Source organism: Coenobita brevimanus, chromosome 13 (genome assembly GCF_032717465.1).
Source record: "Coenobita brevimanus isolate Jiangsu-jjx chromosome 13, ASM3271746v2, whole genome shotgun sequence".
In the NCBI taxonomy this organism is placed as follows: domain Eukaryota; kingdom Metazoa; phylum Arthropoda; class Malacostraca; order Decapoda; family Coenobitidae; genus Coenobita; species Coenobita brevimanus.
This window is the reverse complement of record NC_136966.1, coordinates 53,518,824-53,541,517: the sequence shown is the minus strand read 5'-3', so window position 1 is coordinate 53,541,517 and position 22,694 is coordinate 53,518,824. Positions and strand designations below refer to the sequence as shown.

General features: G+C 41.2%; 1 protein-coding gene across 1 annotated transcript in view; it reads right to left on the bottom strand.

Moving 5' to 3' along the window:
* Positions 1 to 22,694, bottom strand: part of LOC145414250 (leukocyte receptor cluster member 8 homolog) — an 89,475-nt gene that overhangs the window by 45,930 nt on the left and 20,851 nt on the right. The window contains exons 3-6 of the mRNA XM_080283851.1: positions 20,190 to 21,283; positions 16,481 to 16,598; positions 7,005 to 7,240; positions 1,746 to 2,009 (exon numbers count right to left, since the gene is read on the bottom strand). Of these exons, the coding sequence (XP_080139977.1) occupies positions 1,746 to 2,009; positions 7,005 to 7,240; positions 16,481 to 16,598; positions 20,190 to 21,283 (1,712 nt within the window). The remainder of the gene's footprint in view (positions 1 to 1,745; positions 2,010 to 7,004; positions 7,241 to 16,480; positions 16,599 to 20,189; positions 21,284 to 22,694) is intronic.

Below are 22,694 nucleotides of genomic sequence, written 5' to 3'. Positions count from 1 at the left end.
GTCTTTTGGCTGTTTTTAGACATCACAGCACACATTGCAATGTGCAATATAATCCTAAACACTAAGGGAAAAAAAAATCCTACTAATATGCACAGTACCCCTCCTAATTATGGCAGTGTTCTGCTGTCTTTCAGCAGTATTTGGACATTAAAACAAGCATGGGAATATCCAGTGTAATGCTAAACACTAATAAAAAGGCATATAAACAACAAAAATCCACAAATATCCTACCTATAATGTACAGAACCCCTCCTGATTTTGGCAGTGTTCTCTAGTCTTTCAGCTGTAGGCTATTCAGACATCAAAACATACATGGGAATATCCAATGTAATGCTAGACACTAGGAAAGCAATGCCTTGACAACAGAAGTCCGCAAAAAAATCAATGAAGATGAAGGTTGCAGTATTTCTTAACCTTCTCGGGAATTCATAAAGTTTCTAAGACAAGAAGAGTAATAGCTGACTCGGTTCACAAAGAAACAAAATTTTCAATTTCAATATGCCCCCCCCCCCGAATCAATTATATTGGTATAAATTGTATACCACCATCTTCGCTGGTGTTTATAAGCTAATAAAAACACACAAAACTGATGAATATGAGAACAAAAATCCATGAGACTAAACTTGTTGGAGAGTAAAAAATACCTTCAAATAAATTCCCAACATCCTAGCACAAAATTTTGCCCACACCATGCAAGAGCTAAGCATATGTCTAGATGCGAGATTTCATGAGCTTTCTTGTGCACGTTTTGGAATTTCGATACAACCAACAGTATTTGAATAATCCATCCATCCATCCATTGCCAGACGCCATGTATCCCAAACGGGGTGGTCAAGGGCTTAGAGTTAATTGTTTTTACAGGGAGGGGCACTAATCCTCCACCAACCCCACTTGACACGTAGGGATGCCAACAGCATCTGGTGTTCCCAGGCGGTCACCCATCCAAGTACTAACCAGACCCAACAACTGCAAAAAAATAAAAAACTCATGCAGGGATGGAAGGCAACATGAGGGTGGGGGAAGACTAAGGGAGAGGTAAGGAGGTAAGCCAGCCAGCTGTGACCATGGGGAGGGATGGAGGGGGGAACTGGGGGAGGCAGGGGGGAAAAGCAAGGGATGTCAAGGGACTTTCATCATTTGGTGAGGAGGCACACAGGTGCTTTTGCTCAGCTGGTCGGTCAGGCTCTGTGTTACTACACTGAGGGTGGTACCGTACACTCCTACTGATCTGGCCAGCTAGGGAACTTTTACCATTTGGTAAGGACCCGTTAAGGACCCATACAGCCATTCTCGCTCACCTTGTGCGTTAGGGTCTACTACCCACACGTGGACACAGCAGCTGGTAAGCCACAGAACAATTTTTTTTTTTTTTGTTGGCAGCTGGCCGGTCGCCGAAGACAGAGCTTTTATGAACGGTTACAGACAAATAAATCAGGTTACAGTTATAATATAGCTATGGCCTAATGAATAGATACGGACTGTACGGATAACTGAGGGATTACTGTACTAAGATAAATATTTATCCATCCATCCATCATCCAATCCTACGTTGCCCCATGCGTAGGAAAAATCACATACATTACAACACAACTGAAGTTATGCTTAGCAGTACAGAATTATGAAATTTCAATGTAGTTTCATTACATTTGAAGCTCATGCTAAAAAATACTTCTATACAGAAAACTTAAGTACAGTAACTACGTAGCCACTTACCATTTTCTACATCTTTTTAATTTCAAACTTACCTATACTTATTCTTTGGCCTTTTGTTCATCTTTCCACGTGCTGTAATAGGGCTACGGTCTCTCTTACTTTTCAATTTAATAAAACCTCGAGAATCCTCATCAGACTCTGAAGAGCGGCGCCGCCTAGATCCATCTCCACCTACACCTCCACCTCGTCGCCCACCTCTACGCACCATTGGTGAGCGTGACCGGGAGCGTGACTTCGATCTTGACCTTGACCTAGACCTTGATCGTGAATCTGAACGTGATCTTGAACGCAGTGACCTAAAGGGTTGAAGGCATGGAACTAGTTAGTATATCTGTACATCAAGGTACTGCAAAACATACAATTGTTCAGTACCCGAAAACATCTTTTAACCAAAAAATTACAAAAACAAGAAGCTTGGAGAGAGAGAGAGAGAGAGAGAGAGAGAGAGAGAGACAAGATAGCCCACTCACTACTACCGGTGTAATGTTTCATTCTTACACCAAACTCCTTCAAGCTAGTCTTTATTAAAGTCATCATCATCATCATCCAGACCTCCTTTTCTGCCCTAGGGTAGGGTGAGGACTAGCAAAGTCCAGACAGCACAAATTTGCCCAGTTCAATGGGCCACTCTTCCATTCACTCATCATTCAAGCCCCTGGAATTGTGGCTCTATCTGATACGCCAAAAATATTCACCATGTTCTGTAGCTTCACTGAAGTGTATCCGATAGAGTCAATCCAGACACTGTCACATTAAAAAGGGGTGCCAAATCCCTCATCATGCACTTCTCCTCACAACACTCATCCAGCCAGGTCGATCTCTTGTCAGTCCCGCGTCTCACCAACTTCCACACCTCTCTTCCTCGCACATTTATCCACCATATCCCTTCACCTTCTCCTTGGCCTACCTCGCCTCCTCCCTCCTTCAAATTCGCTCAGATATACCTTTTTCATCACTATTGTTATCCATTCTCTCCACATGACCATACCATCTCAGTACACTCTCTTCAATTCTGGTGTCCAAAGGCTTCCTCACTCCACATCTTTCATCATCATCATCATCCGGACCTCCTTTCCCACCCAAGGGCAGGGTGAGGAGTAGTAATGTCCACACAGCCCAAAATTGCCCAATCCAATGGGCCACGCTTCCATTCACTCATCATTCAAGCCCCCGGAATCCTGGCTCTATCGGATACGCCAAAAACATTCACCACGTTCTGTAGCTTCACATATCGTATCCGATAGAGTCAATCCAGACGCTGCCATGTTAAAAAGGGGTGCCATTCTCCTGGTACTCCATAGCAACCCATTATGTCACCCTCAGGACCAGTGCCTACTCTTCTATTCATATCCCCCATCACAATCACTTTATAGCTCCTAGGCATTTCTCCCACTACTTCACCCACCTCATCCCAAAACCTGTCTTTCTCTCTCTCACTCCTGTCCTCACATGGTGCATATGCTACAATCAGTCACTTTCATCTTCTCAAACTTGAACTTGACATATATACATCTCAAGCTAACACATTTGTAGTCTCTCATTCCACTCTGCCACACCTCATTCATTAACAAAACAACTCCTTCCTTGCATCTTCCTCGCCCATTCATTCCTGATCTTACACATTTCACACCCTCCCACTCCTCCACTTCGCACCCTTTCATCTTTGTTTCACACGATGCCATCACAGCATTCATTACCAACGCCCTCCCCCTCCCCATTACTCGCGTTTTCACTTCTCTCATCACCCCATCCATATATATATTGAACAACCATGGGGACATCACACAACCTTGTCACACGCCCACACCGATTGTGGACCATTCACTTAGATGCCCATTAACCCTTACACATGCTTCACTACCATCACAAAAACTCTTGACTGCACCTAGCAGCTTACCATCTACACTGTACATGTGCAAAACTTTCCACAATTCTTCTCTGTCCACTATGTTGTATGCTTTTTTAATGCCATAAACATCTTATGGTCCTTCTCATAAGCCTTCTCTCCTATCTGTCTCACTGCATATATTTGATCTACACATCCTCTGCCACTCCTAAAACCACCCTGTTCATCATTCACTAGGACTTCTAATATCTCTCTTACTTTCTCTATAATAATTCTTCCATACACCTTCCTTCTCACACTCAATAAACTTATGCCACGATAATTCTTGAACTCACTTCACTCGCCTTTCTTTTTGTACCAGGGTACAATCACAGCCTTGTTCCACTCTGCTGGCACAGTTTCACTCATCCATGCCTTCTTACATATCTCCTGCATGCAATTTGTTCCACTCTCTCCACTACACTTAATTAACTCTGCATACACCTCATCAACCCCAGCTGCTTTCCCATTTTTCAGCCATTCCACAGCACTCTTCACCAATGCGAGTGTCACGGCTCCTGGCACTGCATTCCTTCTCTGCACACACCCCAAAACAATCATGTTTACATCTGTTCTGCTCTCTCTATTCCCATTCATTAGAGAGAGCAGACAAAAGATGCCTCACAAATATGGTCTCTGGAAAATTATTACAAAATATCACCAGTGACTTCTTCAGACTATCCCATAGCCCCACCTGAAAATGAACCATGGGCTCCTTGTTTGGGACCAACTGCTCTATCATGATTATTTGTCTTGATACACATTATCCATTTTTGTGATAATTTACTAATTATTCATACCCTACACTAATTTGTGTGGGAAAATTTACTATTTAAACTGGAGACAGAAGAATAAACAAGTCTTTCACTGCCACCTTGCATTCACTAGTAGCTGATCAATTTGTGTGGGAAAATTTACTATTTAAACTGGAGACAGAAGAATAAACAAGTCTTTCACTGCCACCTTGCATTCACTAGTAGCTGATCAGCTGATTTTTACAGTGAGGTTAGCGTGAAGCAACCACATCATGCTGCACGTGTGTACAGATCTAACCCACAGTATGTTTTATTTACTGTTTATAATGTATTTATGATAATGCACACTCATATAAGTCTGCATTATAGAAATATTAATTAATGATCAGTAAGGCCATTGAGTGATTTTCTCCGAACTGTAGGCCTACCCTAAACCATGACCTTCATGGTACAATGCATAGGATGATTTTTTAAGCAAGCTTATTGGGGAAAGTGAGTATTATATGGTGGGAAATACAGAAATTTGTGTTGCTGCACATTCTTCACTCCCTATAACATCCCTCTATCAGTCCTCTTGACCAGGAAATAGTCAATCTGGCTACTATTACTCCCAGATTCATATGTAATCAGCCTACTTTCTCTTTTTCTAAAAAAAAAAAAAAAGTATGTTGCACACAGTCATGTTCATTGCCTTCCTGAATTCCAGTATCATTTCCCCTCCTGCACTCCTCGTACTATAAATGCATCCCCTTTGCACACCTTCATATCCCTGAGCTGCTGCACCCACTTGATCATTTTGATCATCATCATTATCATCATCATCATCTATTTTGATCCCCACCCAAAACCACATTCTTATCATCCTCTATACCACCAATCACACGTATCAAATCATCCCAGACTCGGTCTTTTTTCCTTCACCATCTAAGCCGACCTATGGATCATATGCTTTCTGCAAAGCATGTTCCAAAGAATATTTTCATAGTCGATACATTCATAACACATGCCACTCATTTCTCTTTGACAATCAGGCGCACACCACTATATCCATCCACATTTCCCTTCAAAAATAACTTATACTTTCAATCCTTCCCAACAATTACCCTTGCTGATTCTCACCTAAACCTATCTGTTAGCAGCAAACTTTACCCACCTCCTGTTCGATGTCTCCACCATTTTCCCCCTCTACCCCTTAACCTGCCCTGTCCCGACCACTTTTACACCACTGACTCCCCCCAGGTCCAACCAATTTTGGATTTTTTTTTTTTGGCTCAAATCTCCACTTTTGGTGAGAAACATCGAAAATTCATAGGGAAATCGCTCACCTGAGGTTTAAAATACTCAATACAGGTAGCAGTACTCCTTACCTTACTGGGTTTTCTATCAGGCTGGCTCCAAAGAAAACGAGTTCTATGGGAGGGTAACTATTCCACACCACTTATAAATGGTATTTATTTATTTATTTGATACGAATTTATATCTAGTACGAAAGTATATTGGTTTTCACACAGAAATATAAGCAATATAAGCATTGTTTCACTCACCAAACACATCAACATACCTGACCTTTTTTGGCAACATTACCTGATCATCATTTCTGACTGTTTCTTCCTCTAATGCTACATAAGCTTTGTCCTCAACGTTGTCATCGATTGGGGAATCGCTCTGGCCCTGAATTTCATATTATGGCACGACATGTCTTTACTCTGGTAACAGGTGAATTGCCGAGACAATGGCGTGCGAAGGGGGGGGGGGAGGTCATGCGGGGTAAGGCATTGTCCCTGCCTGGCATCTTGTAGAGGAAGGTGTCCCGTGTACACGTATCAAAAATCACACGCGAAAATTGAAAATTGTGCAAATTAGGGACCTTGCAATTGATTCGCATTTATATACGTCAACCGGAGTGGCAGTGATAAAACATGTGGACGTATATTCACGTCAATGGGATGCGGCGGGTTAGCTACTCACATTCCAAGATGGCACTCTAAACCCCTAGGGTGATTTAATTTCCTCAGGCTTGTTATGTACTGCTTCTGAATTCTCAGTCATATTCAGTAACGGAGGAGTCAGACCATAGGCCCCACCTGCCTGCATAGCCACAAGTCCAGGAAGGGGATCAAGGAAGCATAGATGATCTGCCATGGCCAGTGGCTTTGGCAAAGGCCTTGGAGCACTCTGCCAGGACAGCTACAAGGACACTCACGAAATGCACCTTGGCACTGAAACTGCCCCACCACTATCCATGCAGTGACAGGGGAGCCTGCTATTAGCTGGAAGCAGCAGCCTGGGAACTGCAATGCTCTGTAGGCCACCCCCTTGCACTGACCTGTGCCACATCCCATACCAGCCCCAAAACCTTGTTGACATAGCCCTCATCACACCTCACTTCAAATCCACCATCAGGTAGCAGAGGCAGAGTTGTTTGGCTGCATGCCCTTACCAACACCAACCCCAATGATGTAGAAAAGTCATGAAATATGTGATGAATGAAAGTGCACTTACCAAAGTGAGGAACTACGTGAACTCATATAAAGAGACGAGAGAGAACTGGATACAGACACAAGATAGGGGTTATTGCCATCCATTCAGTACAAAGGTTTTTCCAGATGAAGCATTCTGTTATTAAAGACAAAATACAAAAGGAGTCTCACCTTCCCCCTTTCATGTATCCAAGAGCCATTGGTTGCTTCTTGAATCTGGGGCTCTTGTTATTCCTGTTGCTTGGGGAGGCTGGTGTCTTGATGGAACTGGCTGAGTTAGCATCTGGAGTGGGGGGTTGGGAAGGACTGCAGGGTGGTGGAGCCCAAGACTTCAAGGAACTCATTTGGGAAAGGAAGTTCACAGCAGCCTCACTGTGGATGCTTGGCAGAGGCTCCTCCTCCCAGTTCTATGGAGTAACAAGGCACACATATAAAGGCTCAAAAAATTTTTATTACACACAGACAGTTTCATAGCTCTGCTTATTAGGAGGGGATAGTGTACCTAAAATATTTTTTATCATTCATCAATTGTTGTAAGGTCACATCATCACTTCATTTAAATTTACCCCTTCAACATAAAATATATGCAAAAAAAAAAAAAAAAAAAAAAAAAAAAAAAAAATTTGCTCTGTTTGGATGAGACCCAACTGGTGATGTAATTATGTGAAAACAGTAATCATAGAAATTCAAACTCAGCAGATCCTGCGATAAAATAGAAGTACAGTAGTTATTACGCAGCCAATAGCCACACGACAATCAAATCCTCTGTTTAAACTTTGTTTTATCTTTCTATATTGATAGTTCTTGGTTTACTTATACACACACACACACACCAATCATGAAAGCTTTGCTAGGGCAGTAGTGAGGTGAAGGGTGAATGGGAGTGATGACTGAATGCCTCATCGACGACTCTGCTAGGGGAAGGGGGGAGCAAACATTGCTAATTTCAATATAGCATTGTATTAATTATGCTGCTCAGTAAATTTATTTTGTACACCTGGAAACCATCTACTAAGCTGGGTGGTAACCACATAACCAAACTATGATGCCTGGTGGTTTAGTGAGTAATTAAGGCACTCCAGTCAGGTTTGGCCTTTGCAGGTTTATATCCAAGGAATGGTTGGGGTTTACTGCTCATGTAATGCCACTCAGGGATGAGTGAGGCTGGTCACTCTCATCTTAAATGTCAGGACCAACTTGCTTAGCCTCAGGCTCCTACGCTCCTCATGGGGCAATGCTGGAATGGATAATGATAATGATGATTCATGACAAAGTGCAGTAGACCCCCCCTCTTCACAGGGTTTGCTCTTGCCAGGTTTAGGTTATTCAAAAACAGATGATGGTTATTCATTAAAAACATCTGAGAAATGTTGGAGAGCATCAATAAGCTTCAACATGACACATTGCTCCTGCCTACACAATCTTTTCCCCTTATTCTCATGTGGCATGTACTCCAGCTCCTCTTGTCTGTCTCACTCGGACTGTTCCAGAGTTGCCACCTTGGCAGAAGTCACAAAATCTAACAACTTTGCATTTTATCTATATCTAGTAGGGACTCTAGCTGATTCATATGAAAGTATTCACAATATACCATAATTAATAAATTTACACAATACCATAATTCATTAAATCACTGCAATATCAATTTCCCTAAATTAGTTCTCAAATTAAATGACTGCAGAAACAACCACAGTGATTAAAAAATAAACAGATAAAGAAATAACATAACAATCCAGCCCCAAGAACATACTGTGTGTAGTTGTTACGAGACAATTGTGGTGATGGAAACAACTATGTATGACATGAAACCTGATAACATTCAAGAGTTCTGTAAGTTAATGAGTGAAATGAGTTAACAAGTGCCTTTGTATATATTCTCAAAGATTATCATGGTGTTGGAAACTCAACAGCATAAGACTTTACAATGTGGTAAGATTCTTAAGTTCTATGGAGAATGAACATACAGTAAATATCCCTTAACTATGCAACAGCACTTGTCAGATGTCATTAGCTAACGATTTTTGTTAATACTCAAGAAAAGCAAATTTGTTGGTATGCAGCAGTCTCTTAAATTATTTCCTTTACATTTATAGTGGCACATGTATGGTGTAGTTGGTAAGTTGCTGGGTACTGTCAAGCGTTTTTACAATGGTAGTGATGCATGTGTAAGGGTAAATGGGTATCAAAGTGAATGGTTCACAACTGGTGTGGGCATGCAATAAGGTTATGTAATGCCCCCATCATTGTTCAATATATATATATGGATGGGGTGATGAGAGGAGTAAAAACACGAGTAATGGAGAGGGGGATGGAGTTGGTAATGAATGGTGATGGATGGAATATCTCGAATTTGTTGTATGCTGATGATGCGGTACTACTTGCAAATACTGGACAAGAACTCGGTAGACTAGTGCCATATACCTTCCCTACCACACTCAATAAACTTATGCCACAATAATTCTTGCACTCACTTCACTCACCTTTTTTTTTTTTAGTACAAGGGTATAATCACAGCTTTTTGCCACTCTGCTGGCACAGTTTCACTCAACCATGACTTCTTACATATGTCCAACAAGCACTTCATTCCAATAGATGGGGGCACCCATTATCTACTCACTCAATATAGGGATGCCTTGTAATCTCTTCACTGAGTGACAAACTAAATGGTTTCCTGTACCCAGGAAACCATTTACCTTGCTGGGTGGTAACCATATAACCGCAGTTTTTGGCCGGGTTAAGTGTCTCCCAGATTCCATCCATCCATCATCCAATCCTACATTGCCCCATGAGGAGCATAGGAGCCCGGGGCTAGGCAGTTGGTCCTGACATTTACGATGAAAGTGACCAGCCTCACTCATCCCTGTGTGGCATTACGTAAGCAATAAACCCCAACCACCCCTCGGATATAAACCTTCTCCGGCTCAATCCGATTGGAATGCAATACAGTAATCCCGCATATTTCGAGGTACAGGTAACTCGCACGGAACACGATCTCACGGAACGCGCTCGCAATTATACACGGTAAGGGCTGGGATACATATAAGACAACGTAAGATTAAAAAACCATTATGAAAACTACAAATTAACGCAGGAGAGGCCTTTGAAAGATCAAATCCTCGAACGTCACCGCAGCGCGCGGTTTGTTTTGATTACGTGACGATCTAGGCGGGAAATTATTCAGTGAGTGAGACATTCCCGAGTACAGTAGCACAGTATTTGTAAGTTAAATATTTATAGTACTGTACTGTTCTGGTATGTTTATGTGCAACTTAAAGTACTATTAAATAACGTTAAAGCAAGAAATAAAGTCTTATAACCAGTTTACCTGATAGGCGTCAGAATATTGCCCTTTTTATTTGTTCGTTTTTTCCACAGTACTGTACAGTATTTGTAAGTTAAATATTTACTGTTCTCGTATGTACTGTACTTGTAAGCACTTAAATAAAGTTAAATAATTAAATAAAGCCTTGTAACCAGTTAACCCGAATTATATGATTAACCCATGATCGGCGTCGGAATATTGCCTTTTTTGTTTGTTCATTAAACTCTTACTGTACTGCTTTTCTACAGTACTGTATTTGTAAGTTAAATATTTACTGTTCTGGTATGTACTAGTAAGCAATTAAAGCATTAAATAAAGCCTTGTAACCAGTTAACCTGATTTATATGATTACCCATGATCGGCATCGGAATATTGCCATTTTTGTTTGTTCGTTAAAGACTTATAATAAGAGAAAAATACATTTTTGTCTTGGTATCTTTACCTATTTGCTCAGGTTTGCTGTAATGGTTTGGATCATTTGATGCAATGCAACTTGTAGAAAACTGTGAAAACTTTCGGGCAGTGAACGAAAATCTGGGACATGAGACTGACCTTGACTTCACCCTCTCATGTATCATCTGTCAGTTTGCCACCTGCTATCGTGAGGAGTGGATGTACGATTTTTTCGCTCGTGGCCATGCCTAACCACACATAGTTACACCCATTATCTCGACCCAGACAGAAAATACAACCTTTTTCCTCCCTTGCAAAACACACTCAACCACCCTGTTTAGCAAAACACACTCAACCACCCTGTTTACGAGACAGCAATATATATTGCGAAAATAACAAGGTAAAATGATAAAGATGAACGTAAAATGATAGAGAAAGATGAACATGTTATGACGGAAGAAGTACGTTTTCCACGTCTGTAAACGTATTTATTTCTGCTTTGTATCTGTATTCGTAATAATTAGACTTATTGTTAGTTCTGAAACTGCATTACGATTCTATTTTTAGCCATTCTCGTGGTGTGGGAGCTGAAAGTTGTGACACAACTTCCTTATTGCTAATTGGACTGACCCTTCACTTTATTCTCCCGTGGCAGAGTCTAGCCTTGGAGGACGTGCAGTTTTCTCATTTAGGACTGAAAATTCAACTCTTTCGCTCCCTTTTCAAAGCATGGGCACAACGATAACGTAAAAAATAACTCGAAACTACCATAAACATATATCAAAAAGGTGAAAATGTATTCATAACATTTTTTTTTTTTTTCCAGCCATTCCTAACAGATTATGTACTGAAATCATTCGATATCACAGTACTGCATTTCTAAGTTAAATATGTACTGTTCTGGTAAGTACTTGTAAGTTAAAGCACTGGTGCCAGTTAACCTGATTTATATGATTACCTATGATCGAAGTCGGAATGTTTCATTGTGTTTACGTACAGTATTTGTGTGTTGAAGTTTTGCTCTGGAGTACTGTATTTGTGAGTTATGACATTAAATAAACCTTCTAACCACTTAAAGTGCTTTCTAGTGATTACCAGTGACAGATAACAGCAAAACAACACATTTGGGGGGTCTAGGGAGCAAAATACGGAGTAGTTTAAATATACGCGATTTCGCACCTAACACGGCACGGTAGGAACGAAACCCACGTGTTCCGTGCGAGTTACCTGTAGTTACGTTCTTGTAACCCCTGCGAAAAGTCAATTCCGCGAATACTCTATTAACAATTGAATCTTACACTTGTGTCTACCATGCTGCCCATCACACAGTCCATGTCCATACTGATTGCGAGACAATTCGCCGTCAGACAATTCCCCGTCAAAACATGGACGATTCCCCTTCAGAACAATTCGCACCCTGGACGATTCCCCGCCATTCTATAAATATACTAATCAATACTTTTATCAATATACTTATTATTAATTAATCAATACTTTAATAACTATATTTCAGGGGGATCCAGCAAAGTCTATGTTCAGTAGCGTAGGTTCTGGATATTATTTATTAGTTGCACCTTTAGTCAATAATTAACTTGTTTCTTCCTCGCTGTAGTCGCCTTTGAATTATATTCTAGCGTCACCCATAGCTATCTTCATTAATGAAGGCGAATTGTTTTGTGTTTGCTGTGACTGCGAATTGTCCCGAAACCTCCAAACTCATCCTAAAATACCTTCTTACAAGATTGAAAGCACATACTCCATTATGAAGGAAAAACGTAAACACCGTACTGAAATACACAATTATCTACACATTTATTCACAAAACAGTACAAAATAAAAAGATGCATTAACTGGTGATAGCAAACACTCGCACGGTCGCTTCTTAGCTTGTCCAGTGACACAATTTTCTCTGCTAAGGTCATAACTTTTCTTGATCATTTTGTCACTTTGGAGTTCTTACTAATTGTATTATTAGCCTTTGGTGAGGCTGGCTTACGTCCTGGGGCCATGTGGAAAGCAAGTGGGAGGCAAGAGGCTTATATCATAGTGCGGTTACAAGCACACCAGACACGTAAGGCAGTCAGGCGTGGACTGAGGAATGCGGGGCAGAGAGCAGTGTTGCCATATCCAAACAACGAAATTATGCTAGGGCAATGAAAAAATTATGCTAGATTGAGAGGTGAAAAGATTAGTAAGAGAGAGTAAGAAGAGAGTGGATGAGGAATTTGGAAGGAATTTCAGTGTAAAGTGGAGGGACTGTAAGAAAATGTTCTGGAGAGAAGTGAAAAGAGTAAGACAGGGTGGAAGTGAAGTTAGCAGGGGAGTGAAAGATAAAAATGGTAGATTACTAGTGGAGAAGGGAGAAAAAGTGAGCAGATGGAGAGAACACTTTAAGGAATTGTTGAACGTAGAGGATGGAAGTAATGCGAGTATAAGTGGCTGGGGAATGGCTGGGAGAAGGAGGGAGGTGAGAAGACAGGAAGAAATCAGTAGGATAGAAGTTGTGGAAGCAATGAAGAAAGTTAAATCGGGAAAGCCCCAGGAATTGATGGAGTGTGTGGTGAAATGCTGAAGCATGGGGGAGAGATAGTAGTAGAATGGATGTGGAAGATGTGCAGATTGGCCTGGGAGGAAGGTAGAGTTCCGGAGGATTGGAAGTCAGGTATAATTATTCCCTTGTACAAAGGAAAAGGGGAAAAAGAAGTGTGTGGTAATCATAGGGGCATTTGTCTTCTTAGTATAATAGGAAAAGTGTATGGTAGGATACTTATAGACAGAGTTAGAGAAAGAACAGAGAAATTAGTTGGAGAAGAACAGGGAGGCTTTAGGAAGGGAAGAGGTTGTGTAAATCAGATATTCATTCTTAGATCTTTAGTGGAAAAGTTTCTAGAGAAGGGAAAGAAGTTGTATGCGGCTTTCATGGATTTGGAGAAAGCATATGACAGGGTGGATAGACAAGGATTGTGGAAAGTGTTAAGAATATATGGAGTAGATGGGAAGTTGTTGAATGCTGTGAAGAGTATGTACGATGATGCGAAGGCTGTAGTGCGTGTGGATGGTGAACTAAGTGAATTTTTCTCTTTGAAAGTTGGTTTGAAACAGGGATGTGTCATGTCTCCATGGTTGTTCAATCTGTACATGGATGGGGTAATAAATGAGGTACAAGGTAGGGTAGTGGATGTTGGAGTGGCCCTGGTGAGAGAGGATAGTGTTTGGAAACTCCCTGTACTGTTGTTTGCAGATGATACTGTGTTGTTGAGTGAAGACGAAGGGGAGCTGCAAGGCTTGGTGGATGAGTTTGAGAGTGTGTGTAAGAAACAGAACCTAAAGGTGAATGTAGGGAAGAGTAAAGTGATGGTCTTTGAGAGAGGTGAAGTCAGTGAATGTACAGCGAGGTTGGATGGTGAGGAATTGGAAAATGTGAGTACGTTTAAGTACTTGGGTAGTGTGATGAGTAAGGATGGAGGTTTGGAGGGTGAAGTGCTTGAAAGGGTACAGCAGGGAAGAAAGGTTGCTGGTTCCTTAAAAGCAGTGATAAGAAACAGGGAAGTGAGCATGGAAGTAAAAAAGTTACTACATGACAGTATTGTGATACCAACTCTAACGTACGGAAGTGAAGCTTGGACATTGTTGGAAGGACACAAGTCAAGAGTGAGAGCAGTGGAAATGAGTTATTTAAGAGGAGCCTGTGGAGTCACGTGGAGAGACAGGCTGACGAATAAGGATATAAAGGAGCGTTGTGGTGTGGATGTGGATGTGATAGGAGCGTTGTGAGGAACACACTGAGGTGGTTTGGCCATGTGGAGAGGATGGAGGGTGAAAGATTGACGAAGAGAGTGTATGTGAGTGAGGTGGAGGGTGGAAGAGGGAGGGGGAGACCGAGGATGAGATGGAGGGATGGGGTGGAGAGGTATATGAGAGAGGGGGGTGTGAGTTGGGAGCAGGGCAGTGAAATGGCGGGGGACAGGGCGACTTGGAGGCGATTTGTTTGTGGCCACCCCAAACGGGATTGAGGCGTCTGGCAATAGATAGATAGATAGATAGACAGAGCAAATTTGTTACATGTAAAAAAATGAATTATGCTAACTTGAAGCTAAATGATAAAATTCTATACATATTCGTGCAACATATTAATTATGTATTGTTTACTTTGAAAATATTAAAATGAACCTACATACAGTAAGAGGATAAATATCGGTTTTCTGCCCATACTGCTTTTTCCCAGGAAACTTAGGTTTTTCTGATGGATTCTGATGTGATTCATTCGATATTGAGCATCATTTCCGTTGGATGTACCCAGATTTTGAGATATGACCCCCCCCCCATCCCCCTGCAATAATGGGGGATCTTTGGGGAATCGGGGGTTATAGGGAGGGGGGGAAACACAGAAAATGGTCATTTCCGACTGAAATGAAGCTGAAAATCGAATGAATCATACCAAAATCCATCGGAAAAACCTAGGTTTCAAGGGTAAAGTACAAAGCTCAAACTAATCATAACCTAACCTAACCGAACCAAACCGAACCTAACCTAAAACCTAACCTAACCTAATCCAACCTAACCTAACCTAATCCAACCCAACCAAGCCCAAACTGAAAGTAACCAATTATTCAAACATCTTACCTTATTCGTCTCTCTCTCTCTGATTTGTAGCTTTTATAAAATTATTCCAAAAATATTCCATTCCATTCTAAATTATGCTAGAATGATTCTAAAACTTCTAATATGCTAAAAAATATTCCAGACTCGAAAATTTGATCAAAATTATGCTAAAAGAATAAAATTTTCTAGATATGGTAACACTGGCAGAGGGGCCGCGGGAAAGGGACAGAGGGTGGCGTGAGTTTACCGCGCTACAATTGCAAGCTGCGGGAATTTCAAATTTTTTATTTTCTGTATATTCAAGGATATTTTTGTTGAACTTATTAATGCTAATAAAATCCGCGAGAGGGCAAAACCGTAGACAAAAAAAATCTGCAAAAAATGCGGGATTACTGTAATTACCCACTAAACCACCAGGCACCAAAATTTGGTAATATGGTTACACCCAGCATAGTAAATGGTTTCCTGGTGTACAGGAAACCATTTTGCTTGTCACTCAATGTACAGTCACCCACAGGCAGAAGGAAGAGGAATGAATGAAGGAGTGAAAAAGAGAAGAGGGAGTGTAAAGTCACCCGTAGGCAGAAGGACGAGGAAAGACAAGAAAGACAGAAGAGGATGGAAGGAAAGAAGGATGAAGGAAAGGAAAGGGCAGACACACGAGAGCAACACTACATCAAGTGAATGGATGGTGAGTGCCCCCACCTACTGCAAGTCTCCCAGATTCCACTACCTAAAATCACTTAAGCATGGCAAATAAAGTATCCAAACCTGTGCAATATAAACTCCATCTATCCATTTCTATCCTCTGTTGATTCTTTTGCTTTTATCAGTTTCCATACCTTGCTCAGTCATCATCCTATATCCATTCTCATTTTTCCTTGGCTTCTTACCATTGACCTCTTTAATCTTCAGATGTATTTTAAAAAATTCCATCTACAATTAGATGATTCTCTTCAGCTAAGGAGAAACTTTTCTAAAAAGAAGAGTTAGATGTAACCTTCATTTAGCTCTTCACTGCACAAGGTCTCCACTAAATATGCATAACTTTTTGGAGATAGCCAGAGTAACAGGTATTTAATATGCCGAGGCTGCATTTATCACTTACGGTGCTTACATAAAGATCACAAAGTAAGTATATCATCAATTACTGTACTACGACCATCATCATAATCTTTTTTCCCACCTCTGGACTGGGTGATGTATGATTTACAGAATGACGACAGAGTAAGTGTGTGAAAAACAGCAAACTAACAAGAGCTTGGCCATTCAAACACCATTCTGAGGGTTCTACTAACACAGTAATGAGAATTCTGATCCATGAACTTACCTTGGTCCAAAGTGTACCATTGTTAGCAGCTTGAGTGAGCTTTCCCTTCAAACAAATTTCAACTTGATCCTTGTCCAGTTCCGTTTGGCAGCGAGCAAAACAACGACCCACATACACCCTGACAAGATACAAAATTTTTCAATGGCTCATTACACACTACTGTACAGACAAGTGACAAGTGGCCTAAGTGACAAGAGCTGAATAAGTGTAAGGCAGTTTACTCTGAGTCTAAACATGCACTTCCCATCCATTTCAACTTATGTATTATCAAGAGGACACAAACTACAACAGTACTTAGTAAACACACTGGACATGATGAAAATTTATCAGCACTTTCAATAAACACTAGGTCAAACATACTCAAGAACTTTCTGTTGATACATGCAGTCTGCAAAATGACTAAAATGCCTCAGTGGGTAGGACTAAGCAAGTTCTCCAAAAAAGTGAAAGAATAGTAACGTACAGTCACAGATACAAATTCCGATACAGCACTCCATTATACCTATATACCATATGGAGAATGTTCATCACTTTCCTCCCTCTTGCATCATATCAATTACCACAATCTGTGGCTAGACAAATACAGCAATCCTATCTTATCTTAGGGATATTAGCCAGCAGAGGAATTAGAAATGGAAAAGGTGAAATACTAAACAAAATTCCGTCCTGCCTAGACCCATAATTCATCACACATGAATAACTGGAAGCATATTATTTATAACACAGACCCCCATCCTAACCTCATCTTTCACTAACAAACAGAGTGGGTCGGATCAAGAAAGAGAAATGAGAAAACAAAAAAGCAGAAGAAACATTAACTCGGTGTTTAGTGAAATAGGAAACATATCCATTCACTTGCCTTTAGTCTTAAAAAATTTTCAACAACATAAAATTTTTACAGTAAACCCTCAATTGGCACGGTTATGTATGCGGGAATTATCCTGCATGAATCAAAACATGCAGATCACGTCACTGAAACCCTCATTATATGGATAATTGCTATGGTCATATCACAAAATTTTCCTAAGTTGATACTTCGGCCCTCTTGAAAAATTTTCACTCCCTCCTGGCCATACCTTATATTCACTGTGGTATACCTACAACTTCTAAGAACACTGTGAGAAAAAAAAAAAAAAAAAGTTACTAAACAGAGTACAAACTGGAAAATTAAGTGATCACTCATCACGAGAGGGAACAGTGCAATGTCTGGGTGTCAGAGAAGGAGGTATTTTCAGATGATGACTTATCTACCTAGAGGTAGGTGAAAATTTCTTCAGATGATATAAACTAACAAACTTTGCTGAATAAAGAAAAAGTACAGGTTTCCCTTGTCATGAACAGAAGGTGTGGTACTAAGATACCACTGATGCACGAAACCAGTTGATAGCAATTTTTCACTAAACAAATTTATACTGCACATAGTCAAGCTCACTGAAAAAATCCCAGCGATAATGTACTGTGTGTGTGTGTGTGTGTGTGTGTGTGTGTGAGAGAAAGAGAGAGAGAGAGAGAGAGCAACCAGATGTTATGTGCTGTGGAATCTGTGAACTTCCTAAGTCAGGCTGAGGCCAGCAGACCTCTTCCAAATTCTGCCGGAGAAAGAGTTCTATCTGTAAACAGTGTAGGTGTGACAGTGGACCACACACACAATGGAAACCCTCTATGTGCCCTGAAAGATTGTGTGAGAGTTAGAGATCAACTACACTTTGTGGGTTTAACATCTAAGCTCCCAATAAAGCATCCAGTAGTTTCACTCGTAGTAGTAGCACGGAGTCTTTAAGATCAACCTACAATCCTGATGGTAAACCTACAGGCCAACATCTTGTGTGCGTACGTGCGTGAGTGCACACATGGGTCGGTGGAGAGGGGTGAGCTAATCGGGCAGGCATTGAATGCCCCACAACTGATCAAGTGTAAACAGACCATTTCACATTACATCATATAGCCATGCTGAATTATGACCAATTATTTACGCAAACTCCTAAAAAAAAACAAAAGTAAGATGACCATGTGTCTATGTGGTTTGCAGTGGAACTTGAGGGTGGGGGGGTTGATGAGATGAGTATGTGTCTATGTGGTTTGCAGCAGACCTTGAGGGTGGGGGGCTGCAGCTAGGGGCCCACTTCTGGATTTTCCTGCACAATTCATTCCCCCCCTCCCTTCATTTAATGGTCTTAGTCAGGAGTTATCTTTCCTCACAATACATGTTAGTGCAAATCATGTAAAGCGAGGGTATTTATTTCACTTTTAGATGCACTTAATAGATCCATCCATCCATCCATCCATCATCCAATCCTACGTTGCCCCATGAGGAGCATAGAAACCCGGGGCTAGGCAGTTGGTCCTGACATTTAAGATGAGAGTAACCAACCTCACTCATCCCTGAGTGGCATTATGTGAGCAATAAACCCCAACCACCCCTTGGATATAAACCTTCACCAGCTCAATCTGATTGGAGCACAATAATTACCCACTAAACCACCAGGTGCCAAAATTTGTTTATATGGTTACAACGCAGCATAGTAATTAGTTTCCTGGTGTACGGGAAACCATTTGGCTTGTCACTCGGTGCAGAGTCACCGATAGGCAGAAGGAAGAGGAAAGAATGAAGGAATGAAAGACAGAAGAGGGAGTGTAAAGTCACCCGTAGGCAGAAGGATGAGGAAAGAATGAAGGAAAGAAAGACAGAAGAAGATGGAAGGAAAGTAGGATGGAGGAGAGGACAAGGTAGACACCCGAGAGCAGCACTACATTGAGTGAGTGGATGGTGAGCGCCCTCACCTACCACAACCACACTTAATAGATGCAAGTGGATAATAACCCTTCTAGCAACTGTCAAGTTTAAAAACATTTGAAAAATAGGGTCACAAACACAACATACCTCTAAAGGTATGTACAGAACATTCGACAATCACTCATCCATCTTCCTGGTCTAAACCTCCTTCCACCTTCAAACTGCCTCTTGTATACCCCTTTCAATATCTTATCTGCACTTTCTATCTAAGCATGTAATTCCATCCCCTTATTAATATAACGGCTTCCTTAGTCAATACATTTCTAAATCATATTTCCTTATTCTATTAACTCTATGCAACATACACATTCCTCAAGTCCTATTCACCGCCTTTACCCTCACTCATGACTTTTCAGATTCGTACCAAACCATTTTCACTTTCATGTGCTAATGTGGGCACTTACACAATTCTCTTGCAGCATCCAGGTCCTCATGGCACCAGTCACTTCCCTTCCTTGAAACATTCTACCTCTCCCTCACCCCCTCCTATCACCCTCTTCCCTTGCCTTCATTTTCACACTTCCTTTACACCTTATATCTCTTTTCTCTATATGTACTGCTAAAAGGTTCTCCCTTCACCAGCTAACAGAGTCAGCTCATCACCAAAATCCTCTCCCCTGTAAAATAGCCCGTATGAAAAAACATAAATATACTGTATATACTGCATGTATGGTAGCCAGGTGCTGGAGAGGGGCATCTTCATACAGTCTTGCATCCTTCAACTCTGCCCCCTCCGCCACCCCTCTCAAATGGTGAATGGTAGACTGCAAAAGAGCAACTTCAGTCTACAGTCCACCATACTCACATGAACCTGGGGCAATGGCAATATCATCATCATCATCATCATCATAACAACTAATTCATGTAATAGCTACTAGCACAATTAAAACAAACCAAATATTTTACAAAACTTACTTGAGACTCTCTGGCCAATCACCAGTAGCTACAAGCCCACTCATGTTCTTGACATCCTTTGCCACCCTCTTCTCATCTGATGACCTGCCTTCATCACCAAAGTTACTACTGTTGCTGCCAATCTTCCCTTTCATCAGCATGCCTGTTTCCTGCTGTTGCTGCTTCTGTTGCTGCAGCTGTGGTGTATGTTGTGTTTCCTCTCGCTGTTGTTGGCTCATGTACTGTCTCCATGGGCTATTATTCATCAATGAGTTGTTCACATTTTTCTTCTCCTTGTTTTTCTTTTTATTGTTGTTAGGTTGGAAGTGCTGCTGCTGTTGATGGTGCTGCTGATTTTGCTGCTTTCGCTGTTGGTGCTGCTGCTGCTGTGGTTGTTGATGCTGCTGCTGCTGCTGCTGCTGCTGCTGCTGCTGCTGATGCTGTTGTGGTGGTGGAGATGAATGTTGTTGCTGCTGTTGAGACATATTGTGCTGGAAGGCATTGTATCCTAAACCTTTTTTGGTGGGCAGATTGAATTTAACTGGACCAGAAGGTGGGGGTACACCAGGGGGTGGAACTCCTGGTGGAGGCTTACTGAAATTTGGAGGGGGTGGGCCAGGAGGACCATACCATCCACCTCCATACCCGCTGTAGCCGTCGTATGACTGGTTATAACCCGGGTGGTACATGTGGTTGTAGCCTTGGGAGTAGTCCTGTGAGTTGTAGCCTTGTAGTGAAGGGTCCTGAGTCTCAACATTACTCTGAGCCTTACTTGGAGAAGTAGTTGATGTAGATGAGGTGGCAGTGCCAGTGCTAGGGGTTTCCTCACCTGGTTTGCCACCTTCATGGCTCCCTACAGGTGGGGGAGGAGGGACAGGTCCAATTGCAGGAGGGGGGCCTGGGGGAAGAGGAGGGTTGTTCTTGGAAGGACTACTAGAGTTGTCACTGCTGGTGGTAGCTTTGTTACTGTTACTGCTGGTAGTTGTGCTGTTACTGCTGTTGCTATTGTTGTTACTCTTGCTGCTGTCAGAGGTTGCAGCAGTGGTGGTGGTGTCAGGTGGTGATTGCATGGGAGGGGCAGGAATGCCAGGAGGTACAGTGTAGCCCCATGGAGCCTGAAGAACAAAATAAAGTAAGATGTTGCATTACAGTTCACTTCTAATTCTTACTATGTGTGTGTGTGTGTGTGTGTGTGTGTGTGTGTGTGTGTGTGTGTGTCTTACCTAATTGTATCTTTACAGGAATTAGTCAAGCTCATATTGTCCTGTATTTTTAACCATATTTATCACACACGTCTTTAAATTTATGAATTGTTTTGACACACAAAATTTCATTTGGTAGTGCATTCCACTGATCAACTGCTCTATTTGGGAAACTGAATTTCCTTATGTCTTAATTTCCTCTCTTTCTGTACGGGTACCTATCGATTTATGCAAGCACTGTGTTCAAGAAGTCGTGTAATTTGAAGTTCGTGTAATTTAAACATAATTTTCCCATAAGAATGCATGTTAAGTGAAGGAGTTAGGTTCTGTGAACTTTCTAGTGTACTCTGTGGTAAATAAAATATATATGGATTATACTCCAGAGGTAGAAGGACGCTTGGCCGCCATGATGAATCAAACGAAGGTAAGTTAGGTAAAGAAAAAATGGTGTAAAACATTCGTGTGGCTGCATAGTAATGATGACACAAAGCTGGTCCAGTCATCCCAAGAAGTGATGGCAGAGTTTCAGACTACTTCGGTCACTCTGCACTGCCATACGTTCAATGAAAACAGTGAATATTCAATAAAAACTCTGAGCCTTCATCAAGTCATATAAAAAAATATATATATATATCCCACTAAGAATTATGTAAAATGAATAACAGGAGGCAGTGATACATTAGAGGATACAGATGCTCTAGTTTTGAAGACCATCCATCCATCATCCAATCCCATGTCACCCTATAGAGGAGCATAGGAACCAAGGGCTAAGCAAGTTGGTCCTGACAATTAAGATGAGAGTGACCAGCCTCACTCATCTCTGGGTAGCATTACATAAGCAATAAACCCCAACCCCTTGGATTAAGGAAAATTCTTGTGACTGCAATACACTACCCTATTTTCAAATGCTATGGTGATGATATAACAACAATAAGGTTGCCACAACAATGAAATTATTCTTGGTACTGACACCCTACCTGCGGTAGCAGCAAAACCATTCTGCTTTTTATTCTGTGTTATCCCCTTGCTTATAATAATTATAATTAGCTACTTTATCCCCAGTTGATGCTAAATCATTTTCAGTTGTAAGGAAGTATGACAGATTTTACTCTTTTCTCTTACACTGGGCAATAAAGACCAAATCAAGAGTTTATAAATTGTTTCAATGCAAAGCACACACTTTTTGTTCTACCTTTTGTCATACCTTCCTTTATAAATAAATCACTATGCCCTGCTTAACTGAAAATTCTGATCTGGAAGTTTTGAGATCAATGATTTGTTTACGAACCTTTGCATTTTATTATTCTTCCTAATTGTTTATGCA